Source organism: Chrysemys picta, chromosome 3 (assembly GCF_011386835.1).
Source record: "Chrysemys picta bellii isolate R12L10 chromosome 3, ASM1138683v2, whole genome shotgun sequence".
NCBI classification, from domain to species: domain Eukaryota; kingdom Metazoa; phylum Chordata; order Testudines; family Emydidae; genus Chrysemys; species Chrysemys picta.
Genome location: NC_088793.1, coordinates 131,390,714 through 131,410,065, shown reverse-complemented (window position 1 = coordinate 131,410,065; position 19,352 = coordinate 131,390,714). Strand labels below are relative to the sequence as shown.

Genomic DNA, 19,352 nt, shown 5'->3' with positions numbered 1-19,352 from the left:
TTCAATCTGTATTTAAGTTTCATATCCTAGTCTTCAAAGTGTTACATAGTCTTGGCCCCATCTAGATATTGGCTCTCATTTTGTACGCTGTTACTGAACCTCTTTCCTTACTTCTCCCTTCATTGTTCTTCTTGCACTCATGCCTATTCATTTCTATCACATTGCTCCTGTGCCAAGAACAATCGCAAACTCCCTCACCAATAGCAAGCCCTGTTTCTGCTCCTTCCTCCAGGAAAGCTTGTTACCTTCTCCTCCACCCAAATCCTCCTCCCATCTTCTCTTACTTGAGCTAGTGTTCCATGGCTCATCATGTCTTTGGCTTGTATAGCTTTGATTGTAAGCTCTTCAGCAGCTACAAAGAATAAATACTAACCCAAGACCCCAGCCCAACCAATCTGTTCTTATGCTTTTTACATTTACACTTTCTGAAGGCTAATTTCCATTCTCAGCAGAATCATTACCTTTGGTGGAGGTAATTTATTTCTATAAACACAATAAGAGGATTAGACAACACAGATGAAAAAATAGTCTGTACTTTTAAAGTTGGGAAATTTCTACATATGTAGGTATGGCAGATGGCTCTGTAAAGGTTAAGCAACCTTTACCCAGATGCTGGATGGCGTAAGCAGCCTTTTGGTTCTTTCTGTATTTTATCCAAGGGCTTTCAGCTGGAAGAGAATCAAATACCCAACTCTCTTATGGCTATTTACACTGTACAGTGCTGTATGCAGGTTAAATCACATGGTAGATGCCACATGATGCAACTACTGGATATTTCAAAAGGAACAATAGCCAGATTAGAGATCTATAATCAATTCTGACTGCACATGAACTCGCATTTAATTTGACTAAATAGATCATGTTTGAAAGTGCAGATTTGTGTTGGCTGTTACACGTGTTCTACTTAGTGCACTAGACACTTGCAGTGATGTGTACATTGTAAAACTCAGAGATTAGATTGATAGAGATAAGCAGATGACTATTTCAACATTTAGTCTAAGATTAAATTTACAGGATTTATCTCACTCCTATTTAAGTCAACGGAAGTCTTGTCATTGACTTCATCAATGGGATCAGACCCACAGTGAATGAGCACTATGGGAATGTTTTAGTAGACCAAAAATGTCCACAGTAGCTAAATTCACTCATTTCCACCTTACTTAACATTTCCAGATCATGCTAAAATAAACTAGTGCTTTACATGAAGCTGGGAGATAAATAGCTAATTTATGTAGCAAAAGGATATGAATAAAACTGTCATCCAAGTTGCAGACTGATGCTTGGAGTTGATCTTCTAATTGCACCAGTTTCTCACTTATTGCTTCACATTTTTCTCCCAGTTCTGCAGAAAATAAGTGGAAGTCCTAGGAGTTGAAAAGGAAAAGAAAAGGTGATTGCTATTTATTCCATTAGTACAGTTCAAATTCATGGCAAATTAAGGATAAAATAAATATTTTAAAACAATAAGACTGGATGACTCAGGGAACTGGTAACAGGATATAGTGCCTTGCATTGCTAGGTCACTCGTTCAAACCCATGGTCCGGTTTGTACTGAGTGAAAGCTGTTATTGTCTAATGATTTGGTGACCTATGTGAAATGAAATGAGCTGGTGGTCTCAATCCATCTCCAAGCAGCAAAATAAGTCACGATAATTGTCATACTCGGCAGGGAATTAAATGGTCACTGAGACGGAACTGCCCTCTCACTCCCACCCCTTCAGTGAAGGGGAATCTTGCACTGCCTATGCTGTGCATGTTCTATCGTTAACTAGACTATCGTCTCTAGGGGTACAATTTTCAAAACCACCAAAATACTTTAGAAATCAAAGTCCTATTTTTCAAAAGTGACTTAGACATTTAGGTCCAATGACTTTCAGTGAGACTTTTTAAGTGCCTAAGTTGCTATTGAAAACATCACTTGGGCTTCGAAGTCACTGGTATTTTTCAAAATTTTACTTGAAGGCTATAAATGTTGACATCTCTTTCAAGCACTAAATTTGCTAAAAAATTTTGAAAAGACTAAAAAATCTGTCTGAAGTGTTGACAGACTGCTTGAATAATTCAGAATTTTGGGCGGGCTTGACATATGTGCCATTATTTAATGTTTTTTATCTTAAGATAGCTCAGTGGTTTGAGCATTGGCCTGCTAAACCCAGGGTTGTGAGTTCAATCCTTGAGGGGGCCACTTAGGGATCTGGGACAAAATCAGTACTTGGTCCTGCTAGTGAAGGCAGGGGGCTGGACTCAATGACCTTTCAGGGTCCCTTCCAGTTCTATGAGATAGGTATATCTCCATATATTATTATAACAACATGTATTGATCTAAGATAATAGACTTTAATTTTGTTGGTTTAGACCAGGGGTGGCCAACCTGAGCCTGAGAAGGAGCCAGAATTTACCAATGTACATTGCCAAAGAGCCACAGTAATACATCAGCAGCCCCCACCACCAGCTCTCCCACCCACTGGCTACCAGTCAGCGCCGCCTCCTCCTCCCTCCCCACACCTCCTGATCAGCTGTTTTGTGGCATGCAGGAGGCTCTGGGGGGAGGGGGAGGAGTGAGGGCATGGCAGCCTCAGGGGAGGGGCGGGAAGGGGTGGAGTGGGGCAGGGCCTGTGGCAGAGCCAGGTGTTGAGCAGTGAGTACCGCTTGGCAATTGGAAAGTTGACACCTGCGGCTCCAGCCCCCGAGTCGGTGCCTGTAAAAAGAGCCGCATATTAACTTCTGAAGAGCCGCATGTAGCTCCACAGCCACAGGTTGGCCACCCCTGGTTTAGACTAACAGTATTCTGCTATTCCATTACAAAGGAAAGCAAGAAAATATAAGCTTAAAAAACTAGTTGTTTCCCACCATTTTTATTTCAATCACAGTCCATTTTAAAATGTGTAGTGCTACTTCCAGTTACAGGATGCATCAAATTTTGCAATTAACCAGGGATAGAATATTCGCTATACATATTTCCTTGCAGTGTCATTCCTCATTAGGTGAACGACAAATTGGCAAATGATCATTTTGGAAAAAAAAAGTTCTAAAATTAATTGTAACAGTAACACACAAAAAAGGCAATTTTGCTATTTTAATCTGCACCTGCATCTACACTGGGTGACATGCCAGGCTCAGGGGAAAGTGAAGTATATGTAAATGGGTGATTAGGTACCAGATCTGAATTTCCATGACCACAGTATTGCGACAACCATGGTCATTCACTAACCGGTCAGCCTGAACTATTCTTCTCTTGCTGCATCCCCTACAAATTCATCCAAACAGGTGATGTTAATTTTACACATGCAACTAGTGTCCTGGGTCTTATATGAGCCTCAGAATCCACAATGCCAGCTGCTGTGATGCTTCCTTAAATCATGGCATAAATAATGGCAAAGGATTCTGGGGCCGATGCAGAAAGCCAAGCATTCACTAATAATAAGCTAAACCAGAAATGTCTTCCTTGAGGAAAAATACACAGGAGGTGGGGGGGAAGCTACAGCGGGGTGGGTGGGTTGGCACAGGGAGCAACTGAGACAAGCTGGGGTGACCAAATAGCTTCACTGCCTATGTTACCAAGGTAGACAGGGCTTCTCTTATGAAGCATGTGTGCTCTTCTTCGCTGGGGTGTGCTGTCCAATGTGAAGTATTTTGATTCCTAACTGTATTGGTTCTGTGGATCCTTAGAGTGTTGGCATAGTCATCCATGGTGTAACAGTGAATTTATACCAGTGATGAATTTGGCCCATTGTTTTTAAATTCAGAGGTAGGTGGGGAGAAGGTGGCATCTCTCTCTATTGACTGTAAATGTCCTTGTCTCAGAACTAGGTAAAGAAAATGAGTCATCCATCGAGCTGGTAAATTGTTATTCCGTACACCAGCAAGCTCTTGTATGTTTTTTTAGGGAGAGGGATAACCTGAGCAATTTACACAACTGGAAGGCTATTAGAGAATAGCTTTGTGAGAAGCATACAAGAAAAGATTGCAGCATTCTAAGTAAACTTTGGTATCTCTAATGCTAGAAAAAGAAGAGTTAGTAAATCATTGACAGTCATTGCTCTGAAAGTATATCTAAAAATGATTATCTATTAAAAGTTCCATCTTTGAATGCCAATTTTTCTAAAGAAGTTAACCAGTCATAAGAAAATTAGATGTCCATATAGCCATCATTTCAAATGTGTCAATGTTGCATGTGTGCATGGGGAGCGGGGGAGGTTGGTGCAGTGATGGTTTGCTCGGTACTATAAAATACGAGCACTTGATTTAGCAAGAAAAGTTGTTAACTAGGATTTGAAAGCTCTTAAGTGCAGATTTGCTTTGATGGATAAAACATATGAATGAGGTTTTCCAAATCAAGCTATCACTGCGGACTGTACGCTTAGGTAAAATAAATTACCACAGTACAGAACATGAAGAAGTGCTGTTTTAAAGTGACATGTAAACAAAAAGCAGGCTCTAGTTCCATAATATCAATATATTGAGTACGTTGTCTGGATCAGACTACAGTACATTGCTTTAATTAAGGGCTATTAGTATATTAGATTATAGATCAGACTCACGCTGCCAAAAACTATGAGATTTCCAAGGCTGGTTTGAAAAAAATAATGACCGGAGGCAACAGTTAAAAAATATTGTGTAGATTAAGTGATTGTCTTTGAAAATGTGTGTCACTATATTTAAGCAAAATGATACAATAAGGGTATGGGTTATATTGGGACATCCCCATTTTCAGATGGGTTAAGTCAAGTCTGAGGTCAGAGTATTTTCCTAGAGTACTGTTGCATGGCCAGTTTTAGCCCTAATATCAGTCACTTAACTAGCACAATTGCTGAAAGACAGGATTGGTTTCCAGAGTCCCTTGAACCCAACTCCTTTCTAAAGCTGCCTTCATCTGTGCTTCATGGTATACGAAATACACAGGAGCCTTGAGGCATCTTAACTGCAGCATTAACTCAGGTGATCGGCACCTAGGTCTGAGCATCTGGGTTTGTCTAGCTCAGCTGTGTGTGGCCACACCACAAAGCTTTACCTGAATTACTGTGTCCTCAGTGGTGTGCACTCACGCATGGGTGTTGCTAGGACTGCTGGGGCATATGCCCTGGTTCTTGGCACTGCAGGAAACTGAGCTATGCTGTGATTCTTTCCCAGTGAATTGTCTGAGAACTTGTCTGTCCCTCTGGGTTCATGGAGTAATTGTTGGAAAGCACTGGGGGACTATCAGCCCTCAAGTGTTTTAGCCTGCATCCACATTGCAGAATGGGTGGGTCATCAATCCAAATGAAAACCTCACTCTGATTTTAAGCTATGGCCTCAGACAATCCAGCTAGCCCAGGTGAGACAATTGTGTGTGTGGATGGGAGAAAGAGATTGAGGGCCACACCCAAGTAAAAACCTGTGTTAACTCTGCCGTGAAGAAATGCCCTGATCAATGAAGAACTATTCTGTGTTGGTCTACTTCAGACAAGTTTTACTCTGTTGACAACATAGGTCATCTCATTTGGCTCCTCCAGATCATTTGCTAAAGTCACATGCAAAAGGAGGTCTTCCACCACACCCTCTCTTTGCAGCTATGATTTGTGTATTAGTTGAAGTGGGCTCCCAATTAGACCTTGCTTTCCCTTTTGTTTTCTGATTCAGCAGTTACAGGAGAAAAGGTCCATCTTTTGGTATACCCAGTATTTCTTATCTTTTAGCTTTTGGGGGTAGGCGGAGGGATCCTCCAAGCCCATGTCAGATCTTAGAACAGCTTTTCTCCAGGTTAAGGGTGTGCCCCTCTTGGGGAAAAGGGTGCACAGACAGACCTCCCAACTGTTCTCCAGGGTCCCAGCTTTTATTTCTTTTTATAAAAAGTTAGTGTCTAGCTGTTACTTTGTTTAAAAAAAAAACGTGAAAACATGACCCAAGTGTACTTATGCAGCAATGTCTGCCTGAGTCTCCAAAGAACCTGAAACAGTAGTGTAGAAGTGTGAATTGTGCCATTAATTTCACTGGCTAAAACGCCAATGTTAACATTTTAAACTATTTCACTGCTCAGCAAAGCACTAAGAAAGAAGAGGAAGCATCATGTTATAAGAATCTGCACATTCTACTCGGTATGTCTGCACCCTTTAGGTAGGACTTTAACAAACACCTGTCAGGGTTGGAGGGGCATGATTGGTTTCCTTTTTCTGAAGTGGGACCCCTCAACTTTAAAAAGTTTGGGAAATGCTACCTTAGAAAATTCCAATTTCCTTTCTCTTTTTCCACTAAGAATGTCCTGTCTCACTCCAGGCTCTGTATATCAACGTAATCTCAAATAAAATCAACAGTTACTTCAGATGTACACTGATGTAACTAAAAATAGAATCTTTCTCCTTTCCTGTTTGCTCATCCCATACAAGCAGAAATCCTCTTTCTGTTCTGTACCAGCTGGACTGGATGTTTTATCTCTTCCTCTCTTTTGATTTGTCACTGGCACGCCTCAAGTTTGCACTGCTTGATAGACTTCGATAACCTGGAGACATTCTCTGGTCATTGGCACTCTTTAGGGAATTTCCAATGTTTCCCATTTAAACTTGAGGTTTAGCTTGAGACTTCAACCCCTCAGGCTAGTCAGGATGTCAAAGCTTTTCTTTATTTATTCTTTTGACTGGCTGAGGAGCCAGAGCTCCAAGCACCCTTTTAGTGCGACTTCCAGCTCTAAAATGAACTTGAGGGCAGTTAGTTTCCAGATAAATGATGCATACAATCATGTACCCATGTGCTGTTGCAGAGATGCTGTACAAAAACTGTCACAGGATGAAGTGCTAGGTAAAGAAATGGCTAATTTTTAAGCTTCCATTCCTTTTTGAGAAACAGCAGTCCCTAATACAGTGTATCCAAGCATCTCAGAGTGGTGATTTAACAGTGCTGTTGGGGAAAGGGAGATCTGTCGACATACACTGCAAGTGAAGGTGTGATTGTTGCCCGGATAGGCATAGCTACCTTAGCTTTAGGTACAGCTACACTGCATGCGTTTTTTGGCGTCGTATAAAGTACACAGCCCCCCTACTAAGGTATAATAGCAGTGTAGCCAGTGAGGCATGGTTTAGGCAAGCAAAGACATACTGAAGGGTGTGGGTATGTACCCAAGTACATACCCCTACATGGCCCTCTACTCACCCAAGCCCTACCTCCCCAGCTACACTGCTATTTTTAGCATTGTAGTGTCCTGCTGAATGCCTGCAGATGGAGCCTTTCCCCTCTGTGGGACAGGCTCTGGCAGCTGGGAGGCAGCGGCAGGGGAGAAGCAGTGGGGAAAGGCTCTGGCAGCTCCTTGTTGCTGGATCCTTTCCCCGCAGCAGGAAAAATCGTACATACTCTGGCTCCTTGGAGGGCTTGTATTCTGGTGGTTAGCACATGCTGAAGCTCATGTCACCACATCTACACTGCTATCGTTACCTGTGCTAGCTAGATTAAAGCTAGTGTAGTATGCCTACCTGTGCTACAATGACACCTTCACTTGCAGTACAGATATACCCTTAATGTCTTCTAAGAGGAAAAGTAGCACTGTCCCTCCAACTCTGAGACTCTTTGGTCTGTTCTTATGAGAACTGTGAAACATACAGACTCCTGTTTGCTAAGTATTTAGGAAAGCAAGATTCTAATTTCATTATCATAATTACCAACTAGAAAAGAGGTACAGCAAGGAAAAAAAGTCCCACATCACACACTAGCATTTGAGGAAGGAACACTATTCTCCACTTAGCTTTGGCCCCATAGATCACAGCAAGGAACCCGCTAACCCCACTTCCCTCTTCAGTCCCAGAATGACTCAGTGAAGTCAGGTTTTCTTTTAGGTGCAACATGGAAAAAGTGACTCATGCCAGAAGGAGAACAGAATAAATATTTGCAAATCAACCTGAACTGAGTTTTCACAGTTCTAGTGGGCAGACTGTCAATCATTTTCTAATATGGTAAGAAAGTATTATCTGCACTTTACAAATGGCAAAACGAAGGCACAGCATTTAAAATTACTTGCATGGGGCCACACTGCAAAACAGCAGTAGAGCTGTGCTCAAAACCCGTAACTCCCAACTACCGGCACTTCACTCTGACCACTATATTTAGTATCAATGGATCGAATTACTTCAAATAGATAAATATGTAGTGGGCTTAATTGTTTACTCACTTAAACCAGTTAAACCCCTCTGTAAACTTCAATGAGTTCAACAGATCTACTCTTAACACACCTGTGTAAGTGAGATTAAAGTCAGATCCAATACATAAACTGCTGCATATTTTCATTCCATCCAGTTTCGCTTGCCCATTTGCATCAACGCTAAGAAACAAAAACTACATGTATATTTATCTTCATTTTAGCACCCCACTTATTTGTGTTAGCAAGCATGTCTTATAATAGTAATTTTGTTCTGACGCATTACCGCTTTCTCCTGCTGCAAAGAGCTAAATAAAATTTTAAAGAGAGAATGAGCATTCAGAAAGGAATTATGAAGATGTCAAATTGGTTTGACAAGGAACTCTTGAGATTTTTCTACCATTCCTAACAAAAATAGGCCTATGACAGTATTACTTTTGGCATACCGACAAAAACAACGTTTTGATACATCTTTGTATACTGTTCAAGTTCATGTGACAAAAGCACCCATTTACTTAATGCCAAATTCTCGCTGCTACTGAGTTAATTACACAGATGTAAATCTGAAGTGAGATCAGAATATACAACATATACTTAGAGGAATGATGGCTTGTGATTCAGGCACTGGTCTGGAACTTAGGAGAGCTGCGTTCTTTTTCTAGCTCTACTACAGACTTCTTGTTTGACCTTGGGCAAGTCATAGACTCCTTCTGTGCCTCGGTTTCCCCATTATAAAATAGGGATAATAATGCTTTTGAGTGTCTTGTCTATTTCAATTGTAAACTCTTTGAAATAGGGACTGTCTCTTGCTATGTGTATGTATAATGTGGATCTTGTTTTAGGGCCAGTAGCTGCTACTGTAATACAAATAATAAATAAGGGAAATAGAAGACTTGTAATTCAGCTGTTCAGATGAGGAATGGACCAAAATATGGGTGAGTTTGTGGACCAGTCTTCATATATCATTCTTGAGTGACTGCAGTTTTATCTTGTTTCTAGGTAGAGCCATAGCACTGTTAATAACTGCTGTTTTGGGGTAGGTTGGGAGAAGAGGAGCATATGAAATGTTTCAAGATCAAATATTTGTGTAGGTTTTGAGCTTTTTCTTCTGTTAGCGGAGACCCTCTTGGTGCTCTAATTTATAATACTAACAATTACAACATTTATACAGATCCACTGATTCAGCCCTTCAAAATGTTTTGTCCAGGCTGCTTCAGCCTGCCAGTCCAGACCTATCCTTCAATAACCATATGGAAATGTGGGTTGACTCTGCCTCCAGGGACAGGGGCATGGCTGGATAGCTGCAAAGTCTCTTCATGGTCAGTTCTAAGAGGGAGGGAGTTTTCTGTTTACGATTCTCTGTGTTGGGTAGGCACAGAGTCAAATCAGGCAGAACAGCTCCAGCTGGTGTCTCACTACTAAAGCACCAGGTGCAGGATTTAGCCTATAAACAATTAATAAAACATTGGGCAACTAACCTGCTCAGTATGTTAAAACAGCAGCCAAAGCAAAGCCCCAAAATATAAATAATTGGAAAAACTGGTTTAATGACTTAGTCTTTTTTTTTTTTGTGGTAAGATAAAAAAAGCATTGCATATTCCAGTGTATGTACTTCTTTTATAAGAGTTTCTAAACTTTAATCTGGAAAACACCCCAAACGGTCTGCAACAAATACTTATTCAAAATGATATTTCTTGTTGTTGATTTGCATAATGAACAGTGTGTAACTAGGTGCTCTGTACCTCAGACTCATAGATAATTAGCTTAAAGTGTGTTCCCCATCCAATGCAATTTTGAAATAAAATATTAATGAGAAAAATGTTTAAAGGGGTCTTAAATCCAGTCCTTTATTGGAACGTAATTAGGGGCTTGAGATTATGGGCACCAGTGAGATGACTGATTGGCAATGTAGGCACAAAAGTACAAATTGGGCTCAGCAATGATAATCGTACAGTTTTTATGATGTAGAGAACCCAGAGGCCTGAGGTATAACTAAAACCCCAGAATTCTAATAGGCAAAGTGTCTACCCTTTTATGCTGTGTATCACTACCCACTGTGCTGTTTGGTGTTTGATTTTTTTTAAAAGGAACATTCACACACAAGTTAAGAAAGGCATCAACTTTCCAAAAATAATCTGAGTTTATTTTCCATCATACTGAATGCTAACCTTGTATATAAACACTGTACTACAAGGATGTCTACAGATCCTTTGTGCCACTGCAAAATTAAAATTTAGGCTCCTAAGTGCCTACTACTATCTACTGCAAAGACTCAATTTCTGCTCTATCAGTAGATTAATTTAAAAACTATTCTGAAATAATAAGCAGTTATTATGGATGCATTGATAGTAACTCCATTGGTAAGTCAAGTTTTGCACTTAAAGAAGGGAATCAACCGGTTTGTTACATATGAATAATACAGCCCATCCTCCCCAAAATTACAGCACTTACTGAGTACGGAATGAATTTTCTGAGAATTTACAAATAAATCAGATAACTGGATCCAGAATTACAATGAATTAATACGGAGTCCTGTAATAAATTTAGCACCCAGTCCAGACCTATGACATCATAAGGGGGGAAATGAAAAAAAAAATCAAATACTTCTTTAAAAATGAGTTTAATTTAATCTGGGTCCACAAATTCTAAAATCCCTTACTCATAATCACGACTACTGCCTGGTGTCTAGTGGGTAATAACAACACCCCTGTAATATAGTTTACCCTAAACTACTGAAATGTGCTCTCAAGCTTAACTCCATCTTAATGTAATAACAACATTAATCTGGGTGTATTATCTATGTATGGGAGAGAGCTGCTTCATCTGCTAAAATAAACAATTCCCTCCCTAGACAAGCAGTGTCATTGCATACCACATTAGTAGGTCATGAGAAATATACTCATATCTTGTGAAGACCTTGGTGTATAAGGCAGTGTATTGATTTTTTGGGGAGAGAGGGAGGAGAGGTCATGCTGTAGATCGATAGTTTCAACTGTTGTTTAACATTGAGGACAGAGTGCTGACAATTGTCTTATATGAGGTGAGACAAGTCACCAATGCTCTCAATAAAAGTGAATATTCTACATTTTCAAAAACAAATTCACAATCCTCTACTTCTAAAAAAGGAGGTAACAGCTAAAAAATAGAGAGGGAACAGTGCTTTTCAGCATCTTTCATGCCTAGTATTGGCACTAGTAATACTTTTACCTGACACACACACACATATATATATATATATATATACACACACACACACACACACACACACAGAGAGAGAGAGAGGCAAAAACACTGCCAGTGACATAGAAACTATTCCAACCACTTCCTGGTAGGAGATCTGCTCTGTGTATACTGCACAACACTAGCTCAGAGAAATAAATGGACTCTGCCTCGGGCTCAATGTACTAACACAAATCCTCCCGCTTGCTGGTTACACTAACGCTGCAAGCAAACGTAACTCTGATAGCACCTTAAGACTTGTTTGATTATTTTTTGCACTGACCTCACTTTTAGGAATCTGAATGTTACTGCTAGGAGACATTAATATAGTAAGAGAGAGATGAAATTATGGTATGGATTTTTGTGAGTGCAGAGGGTGTAATTTTTGATGGGGTTTATTTTTGTTACTCCTAAAGCAGACAGAAATAGGTACAAAATGCATGTGATTGTTGTAAGATATATTTCTGGCAGTGGTGGGAAAATTTCCTCAGCTTTCTAATGCAAAGTGGACTTACTCACCTCTCCTCCCCTTTTTAGCTGTGGGTATACAACAGACGTTGCTGCACCTGCATTAACGTATCAGCTTAAATAGGAGATCAGAATGTTTTTCAATTTATTTTCTGTGGTTCATATTTTCTTAAAAGCCATTTTAATCTCTACTTCCAACTGGCAGTCATTATACAGTACCACTTAGCTATAAATATACGTTTGGTCAACTTCTCCAGTGCAGACACCATCCTCCCTCTCTGAATTCTAGTTCAGCAGTTTGCATATAGGAATTAGTGAAGTCAACACACTCTTTTTTGTCACTGTTGTTTTCACCACAAAGTTCCTCTTCAGTCTCAGAAGTGAGAGTCTGAGATACATCCCCAAACCTGTCCCTAACAGTAAGCAAGCTGTCTAGTCTTCAAATTAATGAAATTGTGCCCCTGATAAAACTTTCAGCACAAAAAGCCTTAGAACTATTGCTACAGCATACCCGGTGAGACATTTCTTGTCTGGGCTGAATTAGAACTGATATTTCTTTTATGCCCATTAAAAACTGTTTGAAGTAATTTAAAATACAAGATGGGGTTTCTGCTGTCAGACAGACATTTCACATTACAACTTTTTTTAGAACATTCAGGCTTCATTTTCAGAAGTGCTGATTTGCCACCACTCCAAATGAAGTTAATCAGAGCTGTGGGACCTCAGCACCTCTGAAGAATCACAGCCACGTATGTCAAAAAGTACACATACACATGAACACTTGATTATATGTTTAAACCAGGGGCGGGCAACCTTTTTGGCCTGAGGGCTGCATCGGGTTTCCAAAATTGTATGGAGGGCCGGTTAGTGGAGGCTGTTCCTCCACAAACAGCCAGGCGTGGCCCGGCCCCGGCCCATCCAACCCCTCCTGCTTCTCACCCTGATGTCCCCCCTTGGGATTCCTGCCCCATCCCCCTGTCCCCTGACAGCCCCCTGCTCCTGACTGCCCTCCGCCACCCCATCCAACCCCTCCTCTCATTCCTGACTGTCCCCATTCAACTCCCCTGACCCCTATCCACACCCCCGCCCCCTGACCACCATTCTGAACTCCCCTGCACTCTATCCAACCCTCCCTACCCCCTTACTGTGCTGCCTGGAGCACTGATGGCTGGCTGCCTAGCTGGAGCCAGCCATGCCACCACGCAGCACAGAGCACTGGGTCAGGCCCAGGTTCTGCAGCCCCACCACCCAGAGCATTGTGCCGGCGGCGCAGTGAGCTGAGGCTGTGGGAGAGGGGGGACAGCAGGGGAGGAGCCAGGGGCTAGCCTCCTGGGGCAGAAGCTCAGAGGCTGGGCAGGAGGGTCCCGCGGACCGTAGTTTGCCCACCTCTGACCTAAACCATATGTAGTGTAATCTCATACCATACTCAGACATTGAGTTATCTAGCCACACAGTGGTCAAACTACACAAGGAGAAAACATTTCTCCATGTTCTGCATCCCTTAATGTGGGAGTCACTGTAGAGAAGAGGGTGGCACTGACTACTGAGAACAGGTCCAAATTCTCTCTGTGCAAAATGTACAACACCCAGGATAATATGTGCAGAGCAAGCATCAATGTGCAAAACTGCATGCATCTATTCAAGAAACCACCACAGCTGCACTATTCATTCTCAGGGTTGGAGAGTGACATGACTACAATCTACTGTACTTTAAAAAAAATACTGGACAGACGCAGCAGTGGTTCACCATCCATAATGGGAAGCAGAGAAAATGGTTTGTAAAGCTATCACCCCATTGAGTGATCACCCAGCTATGGCCACCACACAAGCTGTGCCCCAATACTGACTACTGCCTGGCAGTTCTGTTCCAGAGATACCACATCATGGGAAGCTCTGGGTGACCCTCTGTATGCCACCTTTGGGTTTGGTGACTTAGTTTGGATGCACAGACCAAGATGAATGGTGGGATGGTGTGGGACTGTACTTGTCTGTTTTTGTATATCACAGCCTGAGTATGTCTTGTGTGACTATGGACACAAGAGATGATCACTGCTTGTGCATCTCATCCTCCAAACATTTCACTTTGTCAGAGCTCTCTGCATGTCTGAGTGACAGGGATTAGCATGTTCTGGCATATTGGTGAGAGGAGAGGGGCCATGTGAAACATAACCCAAGCAAACTCCAAAAGGTAAGTAGGAACACAGCAAACCATGGCTTATCATACATGCTTTAATTCTTGCCATCCCATCAAGCTTTTGCCAAGAATGAAGCTGTCGCGTGGGCATGTGGGGGTGTTTGGGAGCAGCTTCAACACGACAACATGCATCAGAGCTTCTTCTTACGTGCAGTGACTCAAGTACTAAGGTTCCCACTCAGGTTCTTTGTAATTACGTGACAACTCACAACCACATCTCGCATTTCTTTAGCTCAATCTGCTCTATCCTCCCACTTCCTCTGTAGTGGTACGGAATGCTGGATGTTGTGGCACATGGGCATGTTAATTACTGCCAAAATCATGCTGCAACCCTGACCATTCTGTCCCCTCATGTTTCCTGTATTACAGTTGCTGAAGAACGTTCTTGGAAGAGCATCCACACAGGTCTATATCTTTCTGCTGTCCTCCAGCGTTCAGTCACACAAGACACCTTGCCATGTTCTGTGTGAGAGAAGGTTCCCGTCTCTTATCATCTGTATTCCCTCTGTCTGAAGGATACAGTATTTCTGGTCTGGGCAGGCTTTGAATATGCAAGTGTGCTACTACACTGGCTTCATTTAATGTACCTGGGATAATTCCAGTTCCTGTGGGTATTGTCATCTACTGGTTTGCAAGTGATAATCTGCATTGGGCCAGAATTTTTCATAGAAATTGCTTTCTGATGTGCACATCCATTTGTGTAAGGAGTCAGCATAGCTGGATATGATTTGCAGGTGGCTCACAGTGTAAGTAATTCCCTTTTCTTCCTCTGTCTAGTCACCATGATCCAGCAACTGTCCTGCAGCTTTCTGTATCACTGCTGTGCATTAGTCTGCTGGAGGTGTTTACATTCTGTATCTCAGGCCATATGCTGCCTGTACTATCTTGTAAAGACTCTGCTATCTTGGCAGCTGCCTGTGGCTGATGACTGGACACTGTCCATGTACCATTGTTGTCATTCTTTTCTGACAACAGGTGTTTTCGCTGTCTTGGTGCCTGCGGGATTATGTACTCCTTTTGTGTGTCAACACTGTTCAGAGGCATATGCATGGCTTTGTCCTGATTCACAGCTGAGGCCAATGGCATGAGAGGCAGTTTTCATCATCTCAAACTCATTTTTTGCTTAGATAACCTTCACCCCCAAAAGCTTCTTCCTGCGCATGCTGCCATCATGCACAGCTGAACTTTCTCTGGCATATCTAGTCTCATAGGTGTGATCTCAGAGTCTGCCTGTCCACAAAGACAGTAATTTGAGTTCGTCTCTTGAGGTACAATATCTTGCCTGGATTTTTCCAGCTTCTATGCAGCCTTTGGATTTACTGGTGGTAATACAGAGTAGTGGCTTGTCCAGATGGCTACTCCATATTGCAACCCAGGAACAGTTCATTTTTGAATTTGCATGGCTGGGCAGCAGGGGGTACATATACTCATGTATACTACTATGGGATGTGAAATAAGGTTTACTTCCTGTGTAATTAATTTGCTTGCTGGACGTGGTGCATATCAACTAAACTTTCTCAATATGTAAGCTTCAGCCGAAGGTATCCCAGTGTGGAATTGGGCCATGGTGAATTTATACTACTCCTAAGGGCAATATAAGTGTAACTACAGATTTATTATCTGACCACTCAGTTTATAGCCAAAAAGAGGTTGTCCTCCCATTTATTTTTGACAGGAAATGCAGCTCAAATTACTTCATTATTTTAGACTTTGCTCAAAGATACAAACTGTAGGATCTGACATCTTTATTTACAAAATGATTGCAAAACAAGATACCAAAAAGATGACAAACATCCAGGATTTGTATCCAGATAACATTTATATTGAATATCGATACTCCAAACATTTATATACTTCTGAAAGGAAAAATAATGTGTTCAAAGGGATTCAAATAGAATCAAAGAGTATGGTACAGGTAGACGAGGAAACAAGCATTATGATTTTGCTCCATGTTAAAATATCATTATTGTTGTACACTAGAGTCAACTAATTATCTCTAGCTGTCTATTTCTCTGATGCATTAATGCTATTTCTTACATCTGTGTTAAAATCACTGCCTTAGGGTCTGATCGTGCTTCTGCTGAAGTCACTAGCGGTTTTCCCATTATCTTCAGTGGCAGAAAGATTGGTCCCTTCATTTTGGTTTTGGCCTTGCTTTCCTAAATATCTGCCCCCTATTCTGCAATTTTCACCCAAAGGTGAAAAAGAGCTATCTGTTTTAAAGGAATCCCAAGGAAGTTAGTACAATTTCCCCCAATCCTCTTATGTTGTCTAGAAAGCACTTACCTCATACAAATGATCATCTGTACCAAATGAAATATCCTCCACAACCTGTTAGGGATAGGTCATAAGATAAACATAATACATTATGTATAAACATGAGGATTTTAATGTAATTGTGTAGCAGCAGTATAGCATAGTAAAAATTATGCTGCAAAACAATATAAGAGTTCAGCCTGTGTAAGTATAAAGAAAGAGGATAGAAGTCAACAAAGGAGAAACCTAAACGCTATTTTCCATCGAGCTTATTATGGAATGACAGCCAGGCCATATTTAAGGCTACAGTTTCTGTTATAAATAAGCGTGATTTTTGCTCCTCCCCCTCAAATCTACAAACAAACGAATATCATCTTCAAAACCAGTAGATGGGGTTGAGGTGGAATCTTTTATCAAGTTTGTAAAGAACAGTATAAGTTCAAAAAGTGTATGTGGAAAACAAACCTTTTTTAAAAAAAAAGAACAGGAGTACTTGTGGCACCTTAGAGACTAACAAATTTATTGCATCCGAAGAAGTGGGCTGTAGTCCACGAAAGCTTATGCTCTAATAAATTTGTTAGTCTCTAAGGTGCCACAAGTACTCCTGTTCTTCTTTTTGCGGATACAGACTAACACGGCTGCTACTCTGAAACCTTTTTTAGCCACTCTAACAAAAAGCTGAAAGAATGAGAGAGGTGAAATGTAGATTATTAGATTTATTTGGTCAATATATTGTACAAAGAACCAACGATTATCAGATTAAACTCTAATTTATAAATTAAGATTGTAGGCCCCAATCATCTACGTGACACTGCACGAGTACATCCTTGTGCCAGTGCAGCGTCCCATTGGTGTCCCACGCAGGCACCATGGTCTGCACATACAGATATGGAAGACTTCCCTGAACTGATCCATAAGGCTACTATCCTCTCCTTCATCAAGGCACATTTCTACTACGATACAAGTAATTAGAAAATATTTAAATGGCTAGGCTGAGGGGTAGTTGGGGAAGTCATGAAACTGTAAAATTATATATTAGTATCACACACACACACTATTTGTAGCCCTCACTTGAATAGAGCTAAAGTTAGTGTTTTGACAAAGCAATACACAGTATCAGAGACCTGTATATAGGAAACAAATTATAAAACATAGAATATTCTTGGTGAACTTTTCAGAACTCCACCTCTGCAAAGAAGGGAACTCTGCAAAGACATTAACTCTGTCTTTAGTTTTTGTTTGTTGGTGTGTTGGTTAGTGCATTTGTTGGTTTTTACTATGTTTCATGTTCTTGGAAGGATTAAATTTGATGAGATACAGAGCTCTTCATTAAAAAGCTAGTGTTTACCCAGAGATACCACAAAGTGGTATCTGGCACTCCTCAGTATTTCCTTATGGTTAGAATGGGCAGCGGTATCTTAGGCATCGCTGTGCAGTAAATGTGGGTAAATGCTGGCTGTGCAATGGTGACCTGAGCACTGTATACCAGCTTGTTGTTACAGAATCCCTTTGCAGGTTGGATTAAGGCTATAGAAAACATACTCAAACACTGACCTTCACTGATGTTCAATGTTGACATTTAAGGTAGATAAATTTAAAGTCTCCAAATGATTTTTGAATCTCTACAAATACAATATTTAATTAAACTAATATGAAAGTACATTTTGTTTAGATTTCTAAAAGTGTTGCCCTTTACATCTGGCACATTTACTTCCTGGATCAGAGGGTACTTTAATCTATGGTAATATGTTGCATCCCACTGACAAAGGCTTTATTGCTGACTGCTATCACCAAATTCTGACAAACACTGTATCACATACAGTTTTGACTTAATTTTTAACGTTTGTCAGTTAAAAAGTATACTGTTGTCATTTCTTTTTAGTGAGAGTCCATTTCAATATCACAGAGTATTAACATCTCAAACATAGTTAATCAAATAAAATGCTGTGTAATTATATAGCACCTTTTCAACAAGGATCTGAAAGCGTTTTACAAACCTTCTTTACAGATGGGAAAACTGAGGTACAGAGAGGAAAGGTGACTTGCTCAAGGTCAAGCAAATTAATAGCACAGCTGGAAGAGAACCTGGCAACCTGATCTCTACTCTAACAACACACACACTGTTTCAAGCATTGAAATGGAATTATACATGTTACAAATGACTGATGTGGTAGCTACCAAACATGTTGGCGTACCAAAGGTAATACTACTGCATTTTGTTTTTTTTACCTTGAAACTTTAATCACCTGAATTCTCTTGAAATCTAGTAGGTGTTTCCTTCCTTCATAAGGTTAAAGAGGGAACACTGCACAGCATGCCAGAAGAAGAAGAAAAAAAGGACAGGTCAGGAAATGAAACGTGAAGGTTCATGGGTATACATGATCCTAGAGATACCAGGTGTTAGGGAGGTTTTAACACACACAAATCTACACAGCTGTTAGTTGTCAGCAGTGCCTCTTATGTTGCTTACAAGGAAAATATCAACAAACAAAAGTCAAAGCAAGGACACACAAGGAGAGATGCAATGTGCAGGTGTTAATATCTTGAGAAATGAAGTGTTCTTGTATATAAGACGGGGAAAAATCCTGGTATAATTCAGAAATTACCCAGAAACAAACTATGAAAAAAATTCCAACCTCCTCCACTTCTAAGTAACCAGAGTAAAAATACTTGGAGTCAATTTAGAGCTACAGAAAAATTTAAGGAACAAATCTAGGACCCACTGGGACCATGGCAGAATCACACCCAATTGCCATGATTCTAGTTTGGTTCCTTCAGACTAAAGGTGGCTCCATGTTGTTCTTACTTAATTCCAGCAAGTTAATTTTGGTTCCTGATAGAAGAACCATACCTGAAGTTGCCAGAATCTGTCTTGGCTCTGTCTGGTGCAGGAGTTCTTTGGCTTGGTTCAGACTGATTAGTGTTGTTTATAGATTTGTTCCAATAAGTTAAAGAAGACTGCTGTTCTGACTAGCTGTTGGTAGTTCCAGTGGGGTGCCATTTATTCTCAGGTGTTTTGGGCTGTTTCAGGATAATTCTGGCTGATCCCATCTGATTTAGTTCTGGCAAAAACCAGTAAAGGTGCTGCTACCAGCAGGGTTGTCATGGGTTATAGAT

The 19,352-nt window shown here is 40.8% G+C and overlaps 1 protein-coding gene across 1 annotated transcript in view; it reads right to left on the bottom strand.

The window, feature by feature from the left end:
* The window catches only part of DISC1 (DISC1 scaffold protein), a 352,017-nt gene that overhangs the window by 17,738 nt on the left and 314,927 nt on the right, over positions 1–19,352 (bottom strand). Inside the window, 2 exon segments of the mRNA XM_065588994.1 lie at positions 1,248–1,364; positions 16,266–16,310. Coding sequence (XP_065445066.1) covers positions 1,248–1,364; positions 16,266–16,310 — 162 coding nt within the window.